Source organism: Sceloporus occidentalis, unplaced genomic scaffold (assembly GCF_023333645.1).
Source record: "Sceloporus occidentalis isolate IW3139 unplaced genomic scaffold, rSceOcc1.0.p SCAF_6, whole genome shotgun sequence".
Taxonomy (NCBI): Eukaryota; Metazoa; Chordata; class Lepidosauria; order Squamata; family Phrynosomatidae; genus Sceloporus; species Sceloporus occidentalis.
This window is the reverse complement of record NW_028316986.1, coordinates 67,934,415-67,955,786: the sequence shown is the minus strand read 5'-3', so window position 1 is coordinate 67,955,786 and position 21,372 is coordinate 67,934,415. Positions and strand designations below refer to the sequence as shown.

Genomic DNA, 21,372 nt, shown 5'->3' with positions numbered 1-21,372 from the left:
GCGTACCCAAGCGGTATAAATAGCATGAAGTATGGCAGGCCCATGGTGTATGATAACTCTTCAGAGCAGCCTGGCAGCCAGCCAGCCCCTTAGATATTTATCATCATCTATATATAAAACTGATTTTGCACAGCATTTTAAATTGTACTTCAAAACTACCTTTCTAGTAGTTAGCAGTTCCCACCCACTCCCACACCAAATTCCTTTGAAGTCTGTCTTGATTTGCTATTCTGCCTTTTGCAAGCCCTTCAACCACCTTTTTGATATGAATATTATTCATTACTAAAAACTCACCAAGCTCCAGTCTACCTGACAGCTCCTTTAACAGGCAAAATATTTTGAGAACTTGGTGGTGTGGGCCGAAGGAACAGACCAGGGGTAACAATCCCAGTTCAGACATGATGGACTAGTGCAGACTTTTTTTTTAATTAAAATAAACTTTATTGCAAAAATTGCATGATAAATATCTCATATTCTTTAAAAACCAGCTTTTTAAGTTTCAAAACTCTCATGCCCATTTGTAGTCAGTTAACAGTTATGAGTGTATGCCAACTACATTAGCCTCTAGCAATCTTGCCATCTTGAGGCATCCAGTCATAGAATCATAGTTGAAAAAGACCCCAAGGGTCATCCAGTCCAACCCCTGTCACGCAGGAACACACAATCAAAACACTCCTGATAAATGGCCATCCAGTCTCTGTATAAAACCTCCAAAGGAGGAGACTCCACCACACTCTGAAGAAGTGTGTTCCACTGTCAATATACCTCTTACTGTTTAGGTGGAATCTCTTTTTTCTTGTAGCTTTAAGTTATCCGTATGATTGTTATCCTGCTGTCTTCTGTCTGTATATATTTTCAAGTCACCTGTTGACCTAAGGCAACCACATGAATTTCATAGGGTTTTCTTTGGCACTGAATATTCAAGGGATGGTTTTGCCATTTGACAGTTCCTTCCTCTGAAATATAGCCTACAGCATCCATTATTTGCTGGTGATCTCCCATCCAAGTACTAACCCAGGCTGACTCTGCTAGGCATGCAAGATCAGACAGGACCTGGTAAGGTATTTGGTCCCCATTTTTGTTAACTTCTCCACTCCTAAACAAGGGAAAACATCACTTCAATCTCAGTTAAGATTTCCCTTTTTGAGTGTTATTGTGTTCAAGTCATTTCCAACTAATGGTGACCCTATCACTAGATTTTATTGGCAAGATTGGGGTTTTTTTGGGGGGGGGTGACTTTGCCTTTCTCTGAGGCTGAGAGACTGTGACTTGCCCAGTCACCCAGTGGTTTCCATGACTGAGCAGTGATTCAAACTCTTGTCTCCAGAGTCATAGTCCAATGCTCAAACCACCTGTATTTATTACCATGGATCTTTGAACCCAGATTAAGAGATATATTGTATGCATAATTTGAACTAAATACATTAGCAGTTAACTTAAGTGTACCGACTTCAGTGTTTTCATATGACTTTAGGATCCATGACATCATGGATGTGTCCTATGCTGATTAAAATTAACCCAGAGCAAGAGTGTGATTGAAAACATGAACCCTGGAGAGGAACGATTTATGATGATGATATTATTATTAACATTTATTTATAAAGCGCTTTTCTTATCCTGTGGAACTTTGAAACCTTGCCACATGTATTTTGTGCATTTCAGATGGCCCAATAAAAGTATCTGTTTTGTGGATTTTGTGTGTTGTTCAACTAGGATTTTCTTAGGTAAGGAATATGCAGAGGTGTTGTTTTTCCCGCCAGTATGACTAGGATAACAAATGCAGGTGCAAAGGTAAGCTTTCCTCTGGTGCCACAACCAATTACCATTCCCAGAATTCCATAGCACACAGCTATGGCAGTGAAAGTGGTGCCTAACTGAGTTATTCCTGCAGTGCGGATGTAGCCTAGTAGCCAAAAAGGCATGCCTTTTTACCTGGCAAACAAGGAAAAGAGGACTAACTTGCCCAGCCTTCCCCTTGCCCAAACCTGAGGAAAGTGGGCGAAGGGTGACCAGATGTCCTCACCACAAAGGACAAGGCGCTGCAGAATGGAGGACGTTCAAACACATGTTGAATGTTTACCTCATTGGGCTGTATATTTTTCACCAACCACTACCTTCCCAAATGCTTTCCATGTCCTTGCCATATTGCTTTTTTTTAACCTTTCCTTGATGATGTTATCAAATCATCAAACTTATCATACTGTCTTATATCCTTATCAGTATCGTGTAAATGTAGGGCACTGCAAAATTAAAAGCTAAAAACACTTATAGTATACATATAAATCCATGCTTCCTTGTTGTTAACTGCCCTCAGCTTGATCTCGACCCACGGCAACCCTCTGGATGAGACATCTCCGAGACCCTTGTCCTCCACTGCTCTGCTTAGTCACCCTCCAACTCCAAGCTGTTTTGGATGAAACTGATTATCTGGACCCATTTCAAACTGGCTTTGGGACAGGATAAGGTGTTGAGACAGCCACAGTCGCCTTAGTCAATGACCTCTCTCTGGCCATCGATGAAGGAAGTGTGACCCTGTTGGTGCTCTTGGACATCTCAGTGGCTTTTGATACCATCGACCATAGTATCCTTCTGGAACACCTGAGGGAATTAGGTATTGGAGGCACTGCGCTTCAGTGCAGTTCCTACCTCTCGGGCAGATTCCAGATGGTGAAGCTAGGAGACTTATGCTCTTCTAAAAGAGAGCTAACATCTGGCGTCCCTCGGCGCCATTCTGTCCCCCATGCTGTTTAACATTTACATGAAACCGCTGGGAGAGACCATCCGGAGACATGACACCCAAATCTATTTCTCTATGTCTCTGACTGCTGCAGTGACTAAGGAGGGCATATCTTTGGATGCCTGTCTTGAGTCAGTAATGGGCTGGATGAAGGAAAACAAACTCAAGCTGAATCCAGAGAAAACGGAGGTACTCGCGATAGGTTCCCCAAGTCCAAGGATGGAGATTTGTTGACTGGTCCTGGACAGGGTCACACTTACCCCTAAGGACAAAATTCGCAGTTTGGGGGTTCTGGATCCATCTCTACAGTTATCATCTCAAGTAGACGCGATGGCCAGAAGCACCTGGTACCAACTTTGGTTGATATGCCAACTGCGTCCCTACCTGGACCAAAAGGACCTTGAAGTAGTGGTACTCACACTGGTAATCTCTTGTCTTGATTTCTGTAACACACTCTACATGGGGCTACCTTTGTATAAAGTTCAGAAACTTTAAGTGGTGCAAAATGCGGCAACCAGATTGGTCACTGGAACATCTAGAACAGACCACATAACACTAGTTCTAAAATCCCTTCACTGGCTGCCAATTAGTTTCTGGGCGCAAAACAAAGAGTTGGTTATTACCTTTAAAGCTCTACATGGCTTGGGCCTGAGTTACTTGAAGGAACGCCTCTCCCTACACAATCCGCCCCGCACTCTCAGAACTACTGGGAAGCCTCTATTGGATCATCCAAAGACCAGACGTCTACTTCCCACAAGGCATTCACTGCTATGGCTCTCAAACTGTGGAATGGCTTGCCGGAGGAGATCCGTCTTATTACCACTTTAGATGCTTTCAAGAAGGCACTCAAGATGGATCTCTTCCGGCGAGCCTATCCCACTGACCTGCTATAATAGCTTTAAGATGACACTTCATTCGGAGCATGCATGGGAAATAAGATGCTGATATTGTACCTTTGTAGGGTTATTGATGTGTTTTAAGATTTTTATGATATGAGAATGTATTTTAACTAACTGTAATTTTAAATTTGTTGCTGTACTCCCACCTCGATCCGCAGGGAGAGGCGGGATACATATATATAAATAAAAACTATTATTATTAGTAGTAGTAGTACCTGCAAACCCATAAAACCCATGACTTCTTTAATAGAGGGCACCCCTCTAGCATGCGGCCCTTCTTTCTTTCTCTTTCCCTCCACTTTTCCTAGCATGATTGTTTTTCCAATGAGTCCCCCCTTCTCATGATGTGTCCGAAGTATGACAGCCTCAGTCTTGTCATTTTGGCTTCCTGGGAGGTTTCCTGCTTGATCTGCTCTGGGATCCCTTTGTCTGACCTCTTGGCTGCCCATGGGAAGGTCAGCACTCTCCTCCAGCACCACATCTCAAATGCATTGGTTTTCTTTCCATCTTGTTCCTTAACTGTCCAGCATTCACATCCATACATGGTAAGAGGGAATAGGAGGGCTTGTATGATTCTAACTTTTGTGCTCAGTTGTAAATCTTTGTATTGTAGAATCTTTTCTAGCTCTTTCATGGCCACCCTCCCCATTCGGAACCTTCTTATTAGTCATGCTCAAAATGGGAGGGAGTTTGGGGATTCCTCCTGGGCAGAAGACGGTGGGGATGGAGGACGGGTCCTGGAAAAGGAGGACAGGAGGGTGGGCCTGTCAATTCCTTCCATTGATGCAAAAGCCCACCAGCAGCAGCTCAGTGGGCCCCCTTCCTTCCTTCCTTCCTTTTGTTTCTTTTCCTCCTTTCCTTTCCCGCCCTTCTTTTTTCTTCCTTCCTTTTTACTTTCTTCCCTTCCTTCCCTTTTTCTTTCATCCTTTCCTTTCCCTTCCTTCCCTTTCTTTTCTTTTCCCTTCCTTCTCTCTCTCTCTTCCTTCCCTCCTGCTCTCCCTGCTCTGCCTTCTCCTTCCAGGGCAGGGGGGCTTCGGGGGGCCCTGCTGCTGCTGCTGCTGCTGCTGCCCAGCCAGGCTCTCCTTTTACGGCCCTGGGCCGGCGGCGTTCCCTGGGCCCCGGCCAGGCGCTCCTTCTTTGGGCAGCCAAGGGGCTCTGGGGCTCCAGCCGGGCCGCCGGGCCTCGCTGGCTGCCCCACACCCAAATATGGAGACATTCCTGTGGGTCAGCGCCGGGGAGGGCCCCGCAGCCCGGCCACAGCCTATATAAAACCCGCCGGGAGCCCCGGGAGCCCACCGCGCAGCCAGCAGCAGCCAGAGCCTCTGCACAGCCAGCAGCACCAGCAGCAGCCCAGCCCAGCAGGTGAGTGGCCACCAGCAACACTAACCCCCCCCCCCCGAAGTGGGTTGGTGCCTCCCAGGGGACTCAGCCTTCTATGGGGACCTGGCCACACCTGGAGCCTACCAAACGCAGCCCGGGGGGGGACCGTCTGGACCTAAGCCATCCCCAAAGGCGGGAACGGGAGGAGGAGAGCCTCTTCCCATTTGTTGGGAGCGAATGAATGGCCTCCTCGCCTTCAGTCAGCCCTCAGCAGCTCTGTGGGTTGGACTGGCTGAACTTTTTGGTTCTTGGGTTTTCTTTATAATTCATACTTTTGAATTGTTGTTGTTGTTATTATTATTAGTTACTTATTTTTATTTATTTTATTTCGTTTTTTAATACTGGCCTTCTCCCACAAAGGGACCCAAGGCGGCTCACAAGAGACATATGTATTTTTAACTTACATTGCCTTGTTTTGTATGAAACAAACTTGGAAAACGTTTCTTGGACATAACAACAACAAAAATGTTATAAACAACAGCACGTGTGTGTATATATATATATATATGAATGCTGTTCTTGTTGTTTCTAAGAAAATGAGAAAATATGAGGAGAGCAGTGATAGTAATTTCAATAGCTCTAGACTTTTTGTAACTATGACATTTCAACCATTACATTTTAACAATCTCCCCCTTAATTCTTCATAATCGTAACCATCCATTTCCTCCCGCCACTGGCAACTTATTTCTTTATTACAACCTTTCCATGGATCGACTGGAACTGTGTTTTTTGAGAGTCAAGTCACACTTTCTCAGCCTGAGAGGGATGGCCATGGCTAACCCCCTCTGAAGAAATTTACCAAGAAAACCCTATGATAAGTTTGCCTAAGGGTTGCCATAAGTCAAAAATGACTTGGAGGCACACAACAACAACAACAAGTGAGGCGAAGTCCTACTTTTTGGGAGGCGACTAGTGGGTTGTTTTTAAAATAAAGGAGCTTGTATTTGATTATTTTTTTTGTCCAATTCCAGAGAAGAGTTTGCATGGCATAGGATACTAAACCTGTTGGGATTCTGGATGATTCTTTTCAAATGAATATTTCTAACACTGCGGCAAAGTCCGTAGGTCCTGTCCCTTAGCCAAGGATTTAAGAAAGGGAGTTCTGCCACCCTCCAGATGAGTCCCATCTGCCTTTTCCAGCAAAGCCAGTGAGGATGAATGCTGGGAACTGCAGTCCAGCAACGTTTGGAGGGCCATAGGATCCCCATCCCAGATGTGGGTTGGGGTCCTGTGTCAGCCACAGACTTTATGTGTGACTTTGGCCAGGTCACTGCTAGCCACTTAGACTGCAAAGCAACCAGAAGAGAGGATGGGCTAGAAATGACTGCAAGCAAATTGTAAGTGCCTGGAATTTTAAAATGGTCCCATCGTTTGGGACATACTGGTTCCACTGGCGCTTACAATGAAAAGGAAAGCCACTGCGGTGGCTCTTAGGAAATCTGTTTCTTGCTCATTTGTATAACAGAGGTATGGGTGACTGTTAACTTTTCGGTGTGTGGGGGGTGTCCCACTGGGTGTTTTATTTGGAATGATTCTTGTTTCATACTTCCCTTCCCTGGTTCTTCAAGGCCTTCAGTGGCTTTGCACACAAAGAGAGGCCTTCCCCAGTTGGCAGCTTCTGAGCATCCAGTTGGTTGCTGGAGCATTTAACTGGTTACCCTGAGAAGAAGGGAGTCCCCTTCTCCTCAGGACAATCCAGGAGACGTTTAGTTAGCGTTGTTTGTAAATGTATTTGAAATAGAACCTGAGGAAGCAAGAAATCATAGATGACTTTGCATACTGTATTACCAGTAAAGAGAAACAGCCCCTATTTTGAGAGCTAATGCATGTCGCTGTAACTCACTTTTCAGGTCCTGTCAATATTAGTGTAATCACAGTTCAGATAGAATTTTAGAAATAAAATGGACCAAATTCATACCTCCATTGGGTCATCCTCTGAAAGTGTTGGCACTTCCTTTAACATACTTTCTTGGAAGATCTTGGGCGAGAAACCCTTAATTCCAGGTATATACATGGCGTATTTGAACATTGGCCAAGTAATACAGTAATTTAGACAAAAAGAGTGGCCTATCCTACTCTAAAAAGGAAGTTAGATCTAAATCTGATCCCCTGGTCTCCAGACTAAGTCTGAAATCTGAAACACACTTAAAAATAAGTCCTGCTGAACTGAGTAGAACATAGTCTTGAGTTGACATGCAATGGATTTTACTGTAAAGCTACAGCCTTAAGCCTATTGACTTTAGAAGTAAGTCCTATTGAAGTAAATTGGACTTAATTCTGAGTAAATATTATTAAGCTGCTCAAGCCCAAGCATTTTAATCTGCCTTTGCTAAGGATTCAGCTGTTCCGTGGTATTTGAGCTTGCCAGGTTTTATGATCAATAGAATAAGGAGGTGAAAGGGGAAGCGAGGGAAGATCTATTTTGCATCCAACGTGGAATGTGTTCTCTGGGGTTACCTTGCCTGTTAAAGGAAAGAGTGGTGGCAAAGCAGAGTTACTCTGTCCTCTCCTGCTAGGACAGAAGCCTGCCAGACTTCTGTAGATTAAAATTCTCCTAGTAGCCTCTGGCTCCTAAACTTTCATGGCCGGATGCCTGCTGCCCTTTGTGAACTCTTCTTCTTGCTTCTCTTCCTTCTTTAGAAAGCCGACACCATGTGTGATGAGGATGAGACCACCGCGCTCGTATGCGACAATGGCTCCGGCCTTGTGAAGGCTGGCTTCGCTGGGGATGATGCCCCCAGGGCTGTATTCCCCTCCATTGTTGGCCGCCCCCGTCATCAGGTATTTTGCCCCTTCTGCTAGCCATGCCCCTCTCTAGCAGTAGACAGGTTCAGAGATTTAGCATCTATCATTTGATATCTTTTTCCTTGAGAGGGCCTGAGGGATGACTATGTGAGCTGGGTGACAGCATTCCACTTTCCTTCATTTGTTCCTGTTGGAATTCCAAAGTTAAATGCTGCTCCCTTAAAAGAAAGAAAAAGGAGTGGAGGGAAATTTAGTCTACAATCTTTACTTGGGATTACGTCCCACTGACCTGAGGGGAACTTCTTTCTGAGTAAATTTCTGAGTAAATTTAGGTAGAACTAGGCTACACAGTGGGCTTCAGCAGCAGAGCTGACCATTCTGTGAGGCAGAGTGAGGAGACTGCGTCAGGTAGCAGATAACCGGGGACAGTGGTAGAGCCTTCTGGCTGTTTGTCTTTAATTCTGCATTGTTCCTCTATAATGGAAAACAGTGTTGTCTATGCCACAGAATTTGTGCTGGGCCCAGCAATCTGTCTTGCAGCCCTCAAATGTATCAGAGGACATTAATTTGTCAATACTGTTCAAAAAAGATACAGCAATCAGGCCAGCCATCTTCTGTCCATGGACTAGGGGGGAGTAGCATCTTGCTCTTTGTTTCAGGTAACAAAATGTCTTGAGCCAGTCCTGTCCAACAGAACTATGGTTTTCATTAAGATGTGTTTCCTGGGCCAGGAGCACGTTGAAATGGGGAATATCCATCTTAGTTCATCCATTTATATTTTGTTTGGATTAAAACAAAAATCCAGAGGGCTACCAGATACCATAGGTAGGTAGGTTAGATCTAGAGAGGTCATCCATGTTAGCTGCTCTCCTAAATGTAACCAGTGCAGCTGCTGTTTGTGGTTTCCTTCACATACTTTGCCCATTGCTCCCTGTTGTAAAGAAAGGTTTCAGAGTCTTAATAAGAATAGCCTGATAGCTCATTGAAGATAGTAGCCATTTCTGTAAGATTGGGCATCCCCTTGGAAGATGCTGAACCATTTTCCCACTTCCTTCCCAGGGTGTCATGGTGGGTATGGGTCAAAAAGACTCCTACGTAGGGGATGAAGCTCAGAGCAAAAGAGGTATCCTGACCCTGAAATACCCCATTGAACATGGCATCATCACCAACTGGGATGACATGGAGAAGATCTGGCATCACACCTTCTACAATGAGCTCCGTGTGGCCCCTGAGGAGCACCCCACTCTGCTCACTGAGGCCCCTCTCAACCCCAAGGCCAACCGTGAAAAGATGACCCAGATCATGTTTGAGACCTTCAACGTCCCTGCCATGTATGTGGCCATCCAGGCTGTGCTGTCCCTCTACGCCTCCGGCCGTACCACTGGTGAGTGGCATTACTAGGAAGGAAAGGAGGAAAGCAAGGGTGCCAGGATAACCTCACAAGCTACTATTCATCTCTAAGAGGATGAGCCACTAACAGTCCCACTAGAATAAGAGAAATATAATTACCAATTGAGATTTTATCCACCTGAGAAACTGCCTTAGCACAAAGGTCCACCTAGTTTTCTGTTAACTACACTGACTGGTAGTAGCTCTAATGTTTTAGGGAGTAGCTTTTCACAGCTTTATCCACAACTTCAAGGATTGTTACTTACAGACCATCTGCATCCATATTTTCTACATGCCTTAATGGCTCTCTGTTTTCTAAACAGTAAGACTTTTATCAGTGCACCAACAGGAGGAAAGAACCCATCCCTTGGCATGAATAGTTTTGTGCAGTACAGTGTAAGGAGTCCTCCATACTCATACTTAGCTGGAGCTTTCACTAAGAAAAGAGTAAACTTGCCTGCTAACACTGTCACTGTGGCTACTGTGCCTCATCTAGCCTCATTCCTATGTATGTTCTGTGTCCATCTGCCACTACAAACCTGAAAGCAGGTTTGTTGTGAATGTCATTAAGCTTTGTATTAATTTATTTTTACCTTCTGTAGGTATTGTGCTGGACTCTGGTGATGGTGTCACCCACAATGTGCCCATCTATGAGGGTTATGCTCTCCCACATGCCATCATGCGCTTGGACCTGGCTGGCCGGGATCTCACTGACTACCTGATGAAGATCCTGACTGAGAGAGGCTACTCTTTTGTCACCACCGGTAATGAGTGCAACCTCTCTTGTCCTTAGCTATTGTACCAGGAGGTGAACTTACCCTTCCTTGCCTAGATTTAGAACCAGAAATACGCTTTGTGATGACAGATCATCCTTCCCTTTAACTGACCCTTGTTGCTTGGAAACTTTAGCAGATGCCTTTACAGTAATTTCTAGGCAGGCATTTGGCTGTGCACACTGAACACGGGATGAGCCTAGAGGCTCATGTATCAAAGTCTGACATTTCTCCACTTGGTAGATGCTGCCAGGATCTGTGGAACTATAAAGTTAAAACCCACAGGAAACACATCTTATGCTATTGGCTTCATTCATAAAATAGTTTGGGCTGGACTCTCTACCCTAGCATGTGTTCTCCCTCTAGTGGCAGATATCCATTCATTTTGTGTCCATCTCCTTTCTCTGCTGATTGGATGCTCTGGGAAAGGATTCTCCTTTGGCAGGTTGCTAAATTCTTCTTCTTCTGATAGCTGAACGTGAGATTGTCCGTGACATCAAGGAAAAGCTGTGCTACGTGGCTCTGGACTTTGAGAATGAGATGGCTACTGCTGCTTCCTCCTCTTCATTGGAAAAGAGCTATGAATTGCCTGATGGGCAGGTCATCACCATTGGCAATGAACGTTTCCGTTGCCCAGAGACCCTCTTCCAACCATCTTTCATTGGTATGTTCTTTTCAAGCATTTTCACCATTCAGTCAGAGATCTCTTTCCTATGGAGTTGTCTGCAGGTATGTGCTGCTGGTAGTTTCATTCATTTTTCTATTCCTTTAACTTCTCAATGTCACCAGGTATGGAATCAGCTGGTATTCATGAGACAACCTACAACAGCATCATGAAGTGCGATATTGACATCAGGAAGGACCTGTATGCCAACAATGTCATGTCTGGTGGTACCACCATGTATCCCGGTATTGCTGACCGCATGCAAAAGGAGATCACTGCTCTGGCTCCTAGCACAATGAAGATCAAGGTGGGTTTTATTCCATCAATGTGTCTCTTCTTAAGTATGACTAAATCTGAGACTAACCCAATCTAGCAAATGTCAATGACAACTAAGCCTCACTGAAAGCACTGAGACTTAACTTTTACACACTCCAATGCCTTTAGTAGGATTTAAAATTAAATCTTATGTTTCTAGACTGGACCTATTGTTTTCTCTTTGCTCTACTTTAGTTTTCATATTTTCCCAGGATTCACGTTGAATGGTTAACCAGTCCTTCTAATTTACCCAAGCCACCTGGTTATATTTTAAACAATGTAATTGCCATAAGAGTCCGTCTGGGAAGGTTCATTTTACATACACCTGCTCTCTCTTTAGAAAATAATATAATCCAAGTGACACAACCTAATTTACAATGGGACTTTAATACAGTACCAGTGGCAGCCAGCAATTATGACAAGAGAGTATAGATGAGGGGACTTCATTTGTAGGGCACTGGATGTAAGAGTATTCCTGTGCACTTTTTACATGTTGTCCTCTTACAGTTATCCAAGTAATTATTACCCCATTGGTGGAAGAGGTGCTACCCTGAGCTTGACAAAATACATTTTTAAAGTAATTCATTAATTTTACTCACTGTGGTGTTGGAAATATAATTAATTGCTTTTACTTCCTGTAGTATTAAAAGTAACTTGTGCTACTCACCTCTTCTTTCATTTTTTAAAAATATGGAATTTATAACTGAATGGCGTAACACTTAGAATGTTCATAACAAATTCCTTTAAAATACCCTTTTTATAGTAACATTTAAAAGTAGACTGAAACTCTGGATTGTTACTCTGGTAGAGTAATATCTACCCTCCTTGTTGAGTTTTGTTCCCTCCTTGTTCCCCTGCAAATAAGAATAAATCCTAACAGGTTGCTTGTGATTCATTGCTTCCCAGCTCTGGGAATCTGCACTATCACTACTCCATCCTCTCCCTGCCTGCCACCACCTTTCCAACTAAACCATTCCTTTTGTTCCCTGCAGATCATTGCCCCACCAGAGCGTAAGTACTCTGTCTGGATCGGTGGCTCCATCCTGGCTTCCCTGTCCACCTTCCAACAGATGTGGATCACAAAACAAGAATACGATGAAGCCGGCCCATCCATTGTCCACCGCAAATGCTTCTAAACATGTTTACAGAAAGGATCACCATTATTATTACTTGCTAACTACTCTCAGGATGACGACATTGTGATTTGCAGGGTGTTGAACACCTGCAGTGGCCATGTTAACGTTCTATTTTGTAACAATGTCTTTGTAACCGTTGCTGCAGATGCCATGTGACACTGAGTGTATGTAAAGTGTACATAAAATTAATTTATTTTACCTCATTTTGTTATTTTTCAAGCCATGCCCTGTGGAAGGAAACCAAAAAAGAAAAAACTTCAAGAAGCATTAAATCATCAGTCATTCTGTCATGCCCCAATACAGCTGGCTTGGGTGTGTTTTATTGCTTTCTCAAATGCTGTGGGTTGTTATATTTTAAAAACTCCTTTTGGCTTTCATTTCAAGTGGGGGCGGGGAATTAGTACTTTAAAGGTATTATTACATGGTAGCTACTTAGTCTTACTTTATATCTTACCACAGAAAGACTTCAACTTACAAAAATCTCCAACACACACATACACAGAGGCACAAACGCGTAGCGCATTTTAAAGATAAAATGATTATTAAAAAGACAAATAATGTCAAGAGAATTTTGGTGTCTACGCCTGTCATGCTACACAATGGAAGGAGCTCAACTTGTGATCACACTCTACAAAGGTACATAATATAAACACTCAGGTGTAGGACTTCCATATAACAGCTCCTCATTAAGAGAAAAGTTATTCATCTACAGAATTCAAAGCTCCAATTTAAGGATATCCACAGCTTCATTGCACTGCATCAGCCCAACACTTCCACTTCTCTAACAATGCTGACTGACAGAAGCTCAGCAAAGGCCTGTCCAAGCTGTGCTATGCAAGATCCTTTAGTGTCAAAGATGCCAAGAACTGAACCCAAAATATTACATACATAAAATATACACCCTAGTTCTCAGCTCCAGCATTTTCTTCAGCTACTGGGTGCCAAACCTAGCTGTACCAAGGCCCTAAAAAAAACCCAGAGGTCAGGACAGATTAGCATAGTATGCTTAATTTGCAAAGGGATTCTCAGTTCCCCATCTATTGCCTCCTCCTCCTTCTCTTTTGCCATTCCTTCTGAAGGAATTACATCAGACATTCTCATTTTCCAGTTTTATGATAGGTCAATAAGTGGAAGAGGTCTGAAGTAAGTCTAAGGTGTTTTGATTGAAACCTTATCTTATCTCAAGGACTCTGAGCAAAGTAATGTGTAAAACATGGCAGTTAAGAGTCTAAACTGGACAGCATCACTCACACTCTTGGCTATATTAAGGGGAGTAAATTTATCCCAGATCATCTTACTACTCAGCTCTCCTCATATATTTCTTCCTCATATTCATTTTACTAGCCTTGCTTTCTCCAGATGAGTTGGAGAACTCCATAAACCCAGTCAGCATGGTTATGGTCAGAATTATCAGACTTGCACTCCCTTTTTGGAGGCCACCGGATTAACTGACGTACAAGGATGGATAATAAAAAATCTTACCAGTTCATATTCATTCAAAAACATTCCCAGCCTTTCCCCAATCAGGATGAAGCTGCTCCTTATCCCACCCTTGTCTGCACCTATTTTACAATAACTAGTGTAATCCAATCTCATAACCGCAAACTGTATCCCACACATGAATATGGAACTGGATAGCTCTGAGCCAAAGCTTAGAAAAGTTACATTTTGGACTACCAGTATCCCATCCCTTCAGCTGTGCTAGTTGGAGGATTCTGGAAGCTGCAGTCCACTAAAATAATTGTTGGTGCTCTGCCCAGGATGCCTGGTGCCCATAGTAGTCTTAGCATCTACTATGCAGGTAAAAGAGTGGCTGGTGGGGAGCAGGGAATAACAGAGATGGACCAAGTCCAGGTGATAACAGCCAGACCAGCTGACTCTGAGCTGAAAGCCTGCTTTCAGCTCTTTTGCAGTGTAAGTAGGCAGTCCTCACATGGTGGCAGGAGCTTGGCAGCTTAGGGACAGCACATCAGAAAAAAAGCGGAGAGCAGGTGCAGCACATAGGCTCTGTGCCAGATGAGACTAACACAAGGACACAGTCAAACAAGCTGGGACTGTCATGTTTAGCAATGAATCAAGCCAGCTTTTTGGAATGCCTTACTGGAAACATAGCATACAACAGATGTCCAGTGACATAAAATTGGAAACATGATACCTTCAAGAAAGCTTAATGTCTTTCACACTCTGTTCAGTGTCAGGAGGAGGAATTAAATATTGCTGTCTAAACTTATTCAGTTTGGTTTCAATGAGATGAAACTTGTCCCCTGCAGATCCTGCAGAAGCTACGCTCTTCTGCAACTCTCATTCGCTTCAGCAGAGCTTATTCTGCAGGAGATTTTTTCAATGACATGCTCCTTTATGCATTCTCATGAAGTAACACAGAGTATGCCAGAGACAGATAGTATTTGAGAGCCAAACCAACTTTGAAAAAGTGCAGAAAGGAACAAAACTGTGAGGCCTTTACACTGTTATTCCTTCTAAACAGTGCGCCTCACAGACAGGAAATGTCCCCAAAGGTGACAGGGCTCTGGATGAGAGAATATTTGGTGTTTATGCTAGCAGAGAACAGTGCGCTAGTATTATGAGCATGATGTTAATTTTTTTAAAAAGGAATAACTACTGTGAATGCTCATAGTACAGTAAAAACAAAAGCTTTATTTCAGTGAATACATCAGCAACAGGACAGGAGTAAACAATAATTTAGATATGGGCTGCATCTACACAGCAGAACTAATGCAGTTTGACACTGCTTTAACTGCCATGGTTCAATGCTATGGAATTTGTAATTTTGTAAAATATCTAGCCTTCTCTGTCAGAGAGCTCTGGTGCCACAACAAATTACAAATCCCAGGATTCCATATCATTGAATCATGGCAGTTAAAGTGTTGTCAAACTGAATTATTTTTGCAGTGCAGATTAGAAACATGAGTAGTGGTCAGTGGCCAAAAGATGGAACTGGAAATTAGGAAGTGGTTCAGCTTTCCCCTCAGCCATGAATTTACTTGTGGTCTTAAGCACATATTTCATTCTCAGCCTCAGTCACACTATCTGCAATATCGGTGGCAAGGTAATCATAGTGATTCATCTGCCTCAGAGCTAGATTGGCGTAGGAAAAAAATACAACCCATGTTGAAGGCTGTTTTTTCACTGCCAAGGATGCCTGCATACATTTCCAAAAAATTGAGACAGAAATTTCACCACCCAAATGAACAGTAGTGTTCCTCTAAACCTCTGGAGGAGCACTGTTGGAAATGTCAGTGTATTTTGCAATAGTAAGAACTCAGAAGCCAAAATAAATGCTGATTTTACTCCATCCGTAACACTGTTGGCTGAATTCTGTCTTTTCTTATTTTAATTGCCTTAATGGAGAATTCTGAAGACCAACATTCCTGCTGAATGAATATCATATACCATCTTTTTAATATTACTTCCTGTATCTGTTGGCACAAAGTATGTCCTCTGAGGTTCAAATAATTTATAGGCTGAAGCTGCCTTCCATTCCATATATATCCGTTTGACCAGTGATGTCCTCTAGACTTGGGAAGGATGATAAGAATAGTAATAAGATTATGTAATTCTATGGTCCACCAATAAAATCAGACTGACTTCAAAAAAGGCTGCGGAGACAAGAAGAGATAAACTAATTTGAGTTATTTATTTATTTATTTACTCCACTTAGATGCTGTCTTTTTTCCAAAATGGGTTCCAAGACAGCTTATAATAATTTTTAAAAGGTCCAGCTAAAACATTAATTATAAATGGTGACTGCTGTCAAGAAATTAGAAGTCTAGGATTGAGAAGGGCAGCTATGGGGAAAAAAAGCTGGCCAAGATCTTAAAGTATAAAGATATAACTCTGAACACCAAACTGAGATTCTTCCATGCCATCATATTTCCTATCGCCACCTATGGATGTGAGAGCTGAACAGTGAAGAAAGCCAATAGAAAGAAAATAAACTAATTTCAGATGTGGTGCTAGAGAAGAGTGCTGAGGATACCATGGATGCCCAAGAAGACAAACAAATTGGTTCTAGAACAAGCCCGAGCTCTCCCTGGAAGCCAGGATGACTAAACTGAGGCTGTCATACTTTGGCCACATCATTAGAAGGCATGAATAATTGGAAAAGACAATGATGCTAGGAAAGATGAAAGACAGTGAAAGAGTGGAAGGCCACATGCCAGATGGTTAGATTCAATCAAAGAGGCCACAGGCCTGAGCCTGAAAGACATGGTAAGAGCAGTGGAGGTCAGGGAGTCTTGTAGATATCTCATCTACAGGGTCTTCATGAGGCGAGGTTGACCTGAGGACATTTAACAACAATAGCAGTACTAGTAATAAAATATCATAGTTAAAATCAAGACATTATTAAAACCATTTTTAAAAATTAAAACATTAAAATGTTAACAACAGCACAACAGTTACACAAACATACTGCATAAATAACATCCATGCACCAAAAGCCTGTCTAAATAGAATGTCTTCAGCTGTTGGTGAAGAGAGTAGGGAGAGGGCTTACTTGACCACTCATGGAAAGGAGTTCCAAGTTGTCACCAACTGCGCCTATGAGGGTGAGGGTGGTAGGACTACGAGAAAGCTCTCCCTTACGGATCTTAATGTACACCCTGGTTTATATAAGGAGATATGGTATTTCAAATAGTTTGTAGTTATATATAATTTACATTCTATAAACTAGAATTATATGTAGTTATTATTCCATAAACAAAATAATTTCGATGCAGATGTTGTTTGGAAGAGCCTCATCACAGCACTGTGAGAACAGTAAGATTCTTTGTCTGAGGAAGATGAACACACACTAGCTAATGTCATTGGCCATAGGATCTAGATCTTTGGGAGGACTCCATCATAGCAAGGGGGCAACCTACTCAGCTCAAAAAGGGTGGCCATGAGCTCTGCTTCACAAAGCAGTTTTCTATGTGAAGACCTCTCCGAGGAACCCCTTTATTCAAAAGTGTCTTCTGTCTGAAAGGTTGCCCAGCCTCAAGGTGGAGGACAATGAAAAAGAGACTTGTCACTGTCCATCCGCAGTTAGCACCTGGACAAAAGCAGACTGAACACACACACGCACCCCTGATCTCAGTCTCCTCCACTACAGTGAGAGGGATACTCTGCTTCTGTTTAAATTAGAGTCACTACTTCTAAATTTGCATCTAAATCCACTAAAGCCTTTGGGGCTTAATTGGTTTTAATACAAATCTGCACACTGGCATGGTTTTAAATAGTTTAAACTTATCTTAACTAGATTTAATCTGCTTTTAACATGTCAGATTGTTCCATATAGTTTTAGCCTTTTAAAATCATTTTATCACTTCCATTGTTTTAAGCTGATTTGATTGTACGCTTCCCCAAGATCATGAAACAGAGGGCAGGATAGAAACACTTGAATAAATAAATAAATAACCAACCAACCCTATTATTAGAAATGAAGCACATGCAGATTTCATACAAGTCCATATCCTCTTTTGTGTCCTTCTTTTGGCAATGCCTTAAGTGGTCACACTAAGCCACCTGCAAGAGCCAGGGAAGGAGCAAATGCTTGGCCTCTCTCTTCCAGAAAGACCATTAAGACCTTCCAACTGCTCATTGGCCATGACTGCAAAATCAAGTGGCCCCGTCCATCACCAACAGAACAAAGGCACATCAGTTGCTATTTAGGCAAGAGATCAAGCGCCAGCCAACCAACTCTCCTGGCCATTAAGGGCTGTGGTCACACAGAGCCCATCTGTTTGCTCTGGACCTCAAAGAGCTCACCTCCCACCTCCCTTCTCCCTTTTCATTCTTGTGTCTTGCCTTTTTAATTTGTAAACTGAACAGCATGTCCCACTCTCATTCCCTAACTAATTTGGGGAACAATAATGGTCTGGAAAATTAAACAAACATTCTGGAGATGATGATGATGATGATGATGATGATGATGATGATGATGATGATGATGATGATGATGGCGGAAACCAGTGTCCAAGAAAGCTTCGCACAGGCACCTTCCATTGTGAGTCACATTTCATGGTTTGTAAACTCAGCTTTCTCTATATTTAAAGTCCTGCTGCCATACTATATCTGACTTGTTAAATAAACATTCTGCTGGTGGCATATTAATACAGTTACTTGGAGTTACTTAGAGGGATGATCATATTTCTCAAGCAAGGGTAGGAATCCTGTGGTCCTCCAGTTATAGGAGGATTATAGCTCCCAGTATCCCTAGCCAACATAGCAATTGGTAAAGAAGTCTGGGAGCTCTGGAGAGCTGCAAATTCCTCTGCTCTGTTCTAAAGGGTGCTATAATTCATTACCAATTTTTTACTGCTGGGGAAACATTAGGTTCTGTTACCATCCAGCAGGTATGGAGGACCCACACCTGTGAGGTACGGCACATATGTTCTATGCCAAGTGAGGCAGCTGCTTCAGGCAGCAGATTTTGGATGACAGCAGTGATAGCCCACCCATCAAGTCATTTGTCCTAACTTCCTTAGCTTTCACTGCTGAAAGCCAGAGCCATTTGCACTACACTGCTTGTCCAGTCCTGCGCCTTGTAAATTAGGCTGTTGCCTCAAATATGATTTGAGGAAAGCAGTGGTGAAGTAAAACAGCCTAGTCCACTTGCCTACCCTCTTTTCCTTTGCTTTGGGCAGCAACACTGAATATGAAGACTTGCTTGGATGCACAATCTATTTCATGGCAGCAATGAAGCCATACACACAGCTTGACTGATGCGAAGTCCAAGCCTCTTCTGTAACAATGCAAGGAGTCTGGGACTGACCACTTTAAACTGGCATCCATTGTTTTAGCTGATAGAAACATCAAAATATCCTGGCCCAATTCAAGGGATTATTCAGAAACATCTAGAGAAATTTTTATCTCTAGTTATTTCTAGTACATTTTCTCTCACACCACTTTCTCATGCATTGTTGTTAATTGTAGCTTTATGGGAACATACACCACTGTGGTGTAGTGGTTTGAGCATTGGACTATGACTCTGGAAATCAGGGTTCAATTCCTTCCTCACTCATGGAAACCCACTGGGTGACCTTGGGCAAGTCATGCACTCTCCACCCCAGAAAACCTCATAATAGTTTTGCTTTAGGGTCAGCATAAGTCAGAAGTATATTGAAGGCTCACAATGAGAACAAGGTTCATGAAAACATGCATTATGCACCTAGTCTACCCTGCTGGCCCAAGTAAAGTGTTGTGCCAATATTCACCTGCCAAGGTTCTCTGGATCTGTCTCCATCTTTAAGATGAGGGGATGCTGTAGCTATTATAATAAGGGATCTCTCTAGCTAGAAAGAAAGGTCTGGACTTGAGGGAATCCACTGAATGCACTGTTGATGATGACTGTGTTCTCTCTGTGAGCTACCATTCGCTGTTTTCCATTTTTAGAAACAGTATGCTCAACATGGGTGTCCCTGGTGCAACAGCTGAGCAGAAGGAGTCACAGGGGGTTGTCTCTTTGCATTGCAGAGTACTGAAGCCAGAAACCCAGAAGTGGAACAAATGTCTCACATGAGTGTGCTTCTCTGATGAATGGGTGAGCATTACAGACTGTTGACATTGGAAAAGGACAGGGATGGCTTACCCAGAAAGGTGAGATGTGCTCCTCTTGCTGCTCTACATCCCTCCTTCCTTCCTGGGATTTGTTGTGCTTGGGTTCTTTTCCACTACACAATTATAGCGACACGGTTCCACTTTTAACTGCCAAAGTTCCATCTGAGGGAATCCTGAGATTTTAAGTTTAGGGAGGGAGGAATTCTCTGCCAGAGAGTTCTAGTGCCTCACCAAATTACCAACCCAGGATTCCATGAGATGTTATAATGACAGTTGAAGGCACATCCCTGTGCCATAGCTATCTAGTGTGAAAGGGTCCCTTGCCCCTGGGGATGTTTTAGGCAACAGATGCAAACACAATAGCACATTGAAGTGATTTGCCTGCTGTTAATGGTAAGAAGCAGGATGATATAAGTGATTAGAGTAATGGGCAAGGACTAAGGCACTGTTATAACTGCTTTTGGGTGATCCTAACTCATGGCGACCCCATGGATGAGACATCTCCAAGACCCCATGTCCTCCACCACTCTGCTCAGGTCCTGAAAACCCAGGTCTGTGACTTCCCTGATTGAGTCTATCCATTTGGCATATGGTCTACATCTCTTTCTACTACCTTCTATCTTCCATAGCATTATTGTCTTTTCTAATGAGTCATGCTTCTTATGATGTGGTCAAAGTCAGCTGCATCGGTATTGTCATCTTGCCTTCCATGGAGAGTTCAGGCTTAATCTGTTCTAAGACCTATTTGTTTGTCCTTTTTGCCTGACCCCTTTGCCAATTGGGATCCATTCTGTTTCTCCATTGCTAGCTGCAATCCCCCACTCAACCACAGCGCTTGGGTAACCATAGGATAATCCTTCTTTTCTCATCTTAATCTACATCTAAGGGTTCTTGTAAAGATAAAACTGAAGCTGGAGAAGGGTGATGTGAACCACCATGATCTCAAATATGCCCCTTTGCTCCGTTGTAGATGAACAGAAAGGAGAGAAAGAGCCAGTAGCTGGTTTGTTGTTTTCCACAGGCCATGAATATCCGTAAAAGCAAAAAGAAAAGATTGACAGATTGCTGGAAATAGACACGAGGCTGAACTACAAATCCCATAATCCCTCATTAGATGGGGTTATGGTTGGGCCCCAGGCCAGGAAATTTGCATATTTGCATATTTCTTCATGCAAAGTGTGGGCAAGTTCCCAGGGGATGGGTGCCATCAAGGTTTCACTATCCATTACCCACTGTAGACAGTATCTGCTCCTGAAAAAAATGATGGCAAATGGAAAAGCCAAAAATAGAAAGGCACAGATGTCCACTGTTCATTTTGTTTTGGAAGGGTCAAACTAGGTACACACACACCCCATCCCCACATGTTGTTTTAATGCAAATGTACTGATCATATACAATTTATATTTTTGCCAAAACCCCAAACCAATTGGCCATGGGAGGGACTGGGCATTCTGGAATTCTGGGGATTTTGTGGAGCCTGTAAAAGTAGCCTTGGAGCCAGCCATCTTTTCATTGCTCCTGCCTGAAAGCATTGCCATTTTGGGTGCTGGCTGGTATAATTCACCCAGCCCTGCCCTGGCTTGTGTGCCTCTATGCCAAAGAGCCATCAGTTCCCAAAATGACAGGTAATGTGGGAAAATCTGAATCTCTGCAATGACAGGATCCTACCGTGGTGTGTCCTTATGACCCAGAAATAATAGGAATAACAAAGCCAGATAGGTAAAGACTAGCAATACCTTTTCCCAGTTATCTTCTCTGCTATTAAAGGATGGAA

At 43.0% G+C, this 21,372-nt stretch overlaps 1 protein-coding gene across 1 annotated transcript; it reads left to right on the top strand.

Moving 5' to 3' along the window:
* The first annotated feature begins 4,906 nt into the window (after positions 1–4,906).
* LOC149310877 (actin, alpha skeletal muscle) lies at positions 4,907–12,338 on the top strand. The gene is made up of 7 exons (XM_089529939.1): positions 4,907–4,998; positions 7,657–7,797; positions 8,821–9,145; positions 9,753–9,914; positions 10,396–10,587; positions 10,713–10,894; positions 11,895–12,338. Exons 2-7 carry the CDS (start codon positions 7,669–7,671, stop codon positions 12,036–12,038), a joined length of 1,134 nt encoding a protein of 377 aa, XP_089386065.1. The 5' UTR covers positions 4,907–4,998; positions 7,657–7,668; the 3' UTR covers positions 12,039–12,338.
* The last annotated feature ends 9,034 nt before the right edge of the window (positions 12,339–21,372 follow it).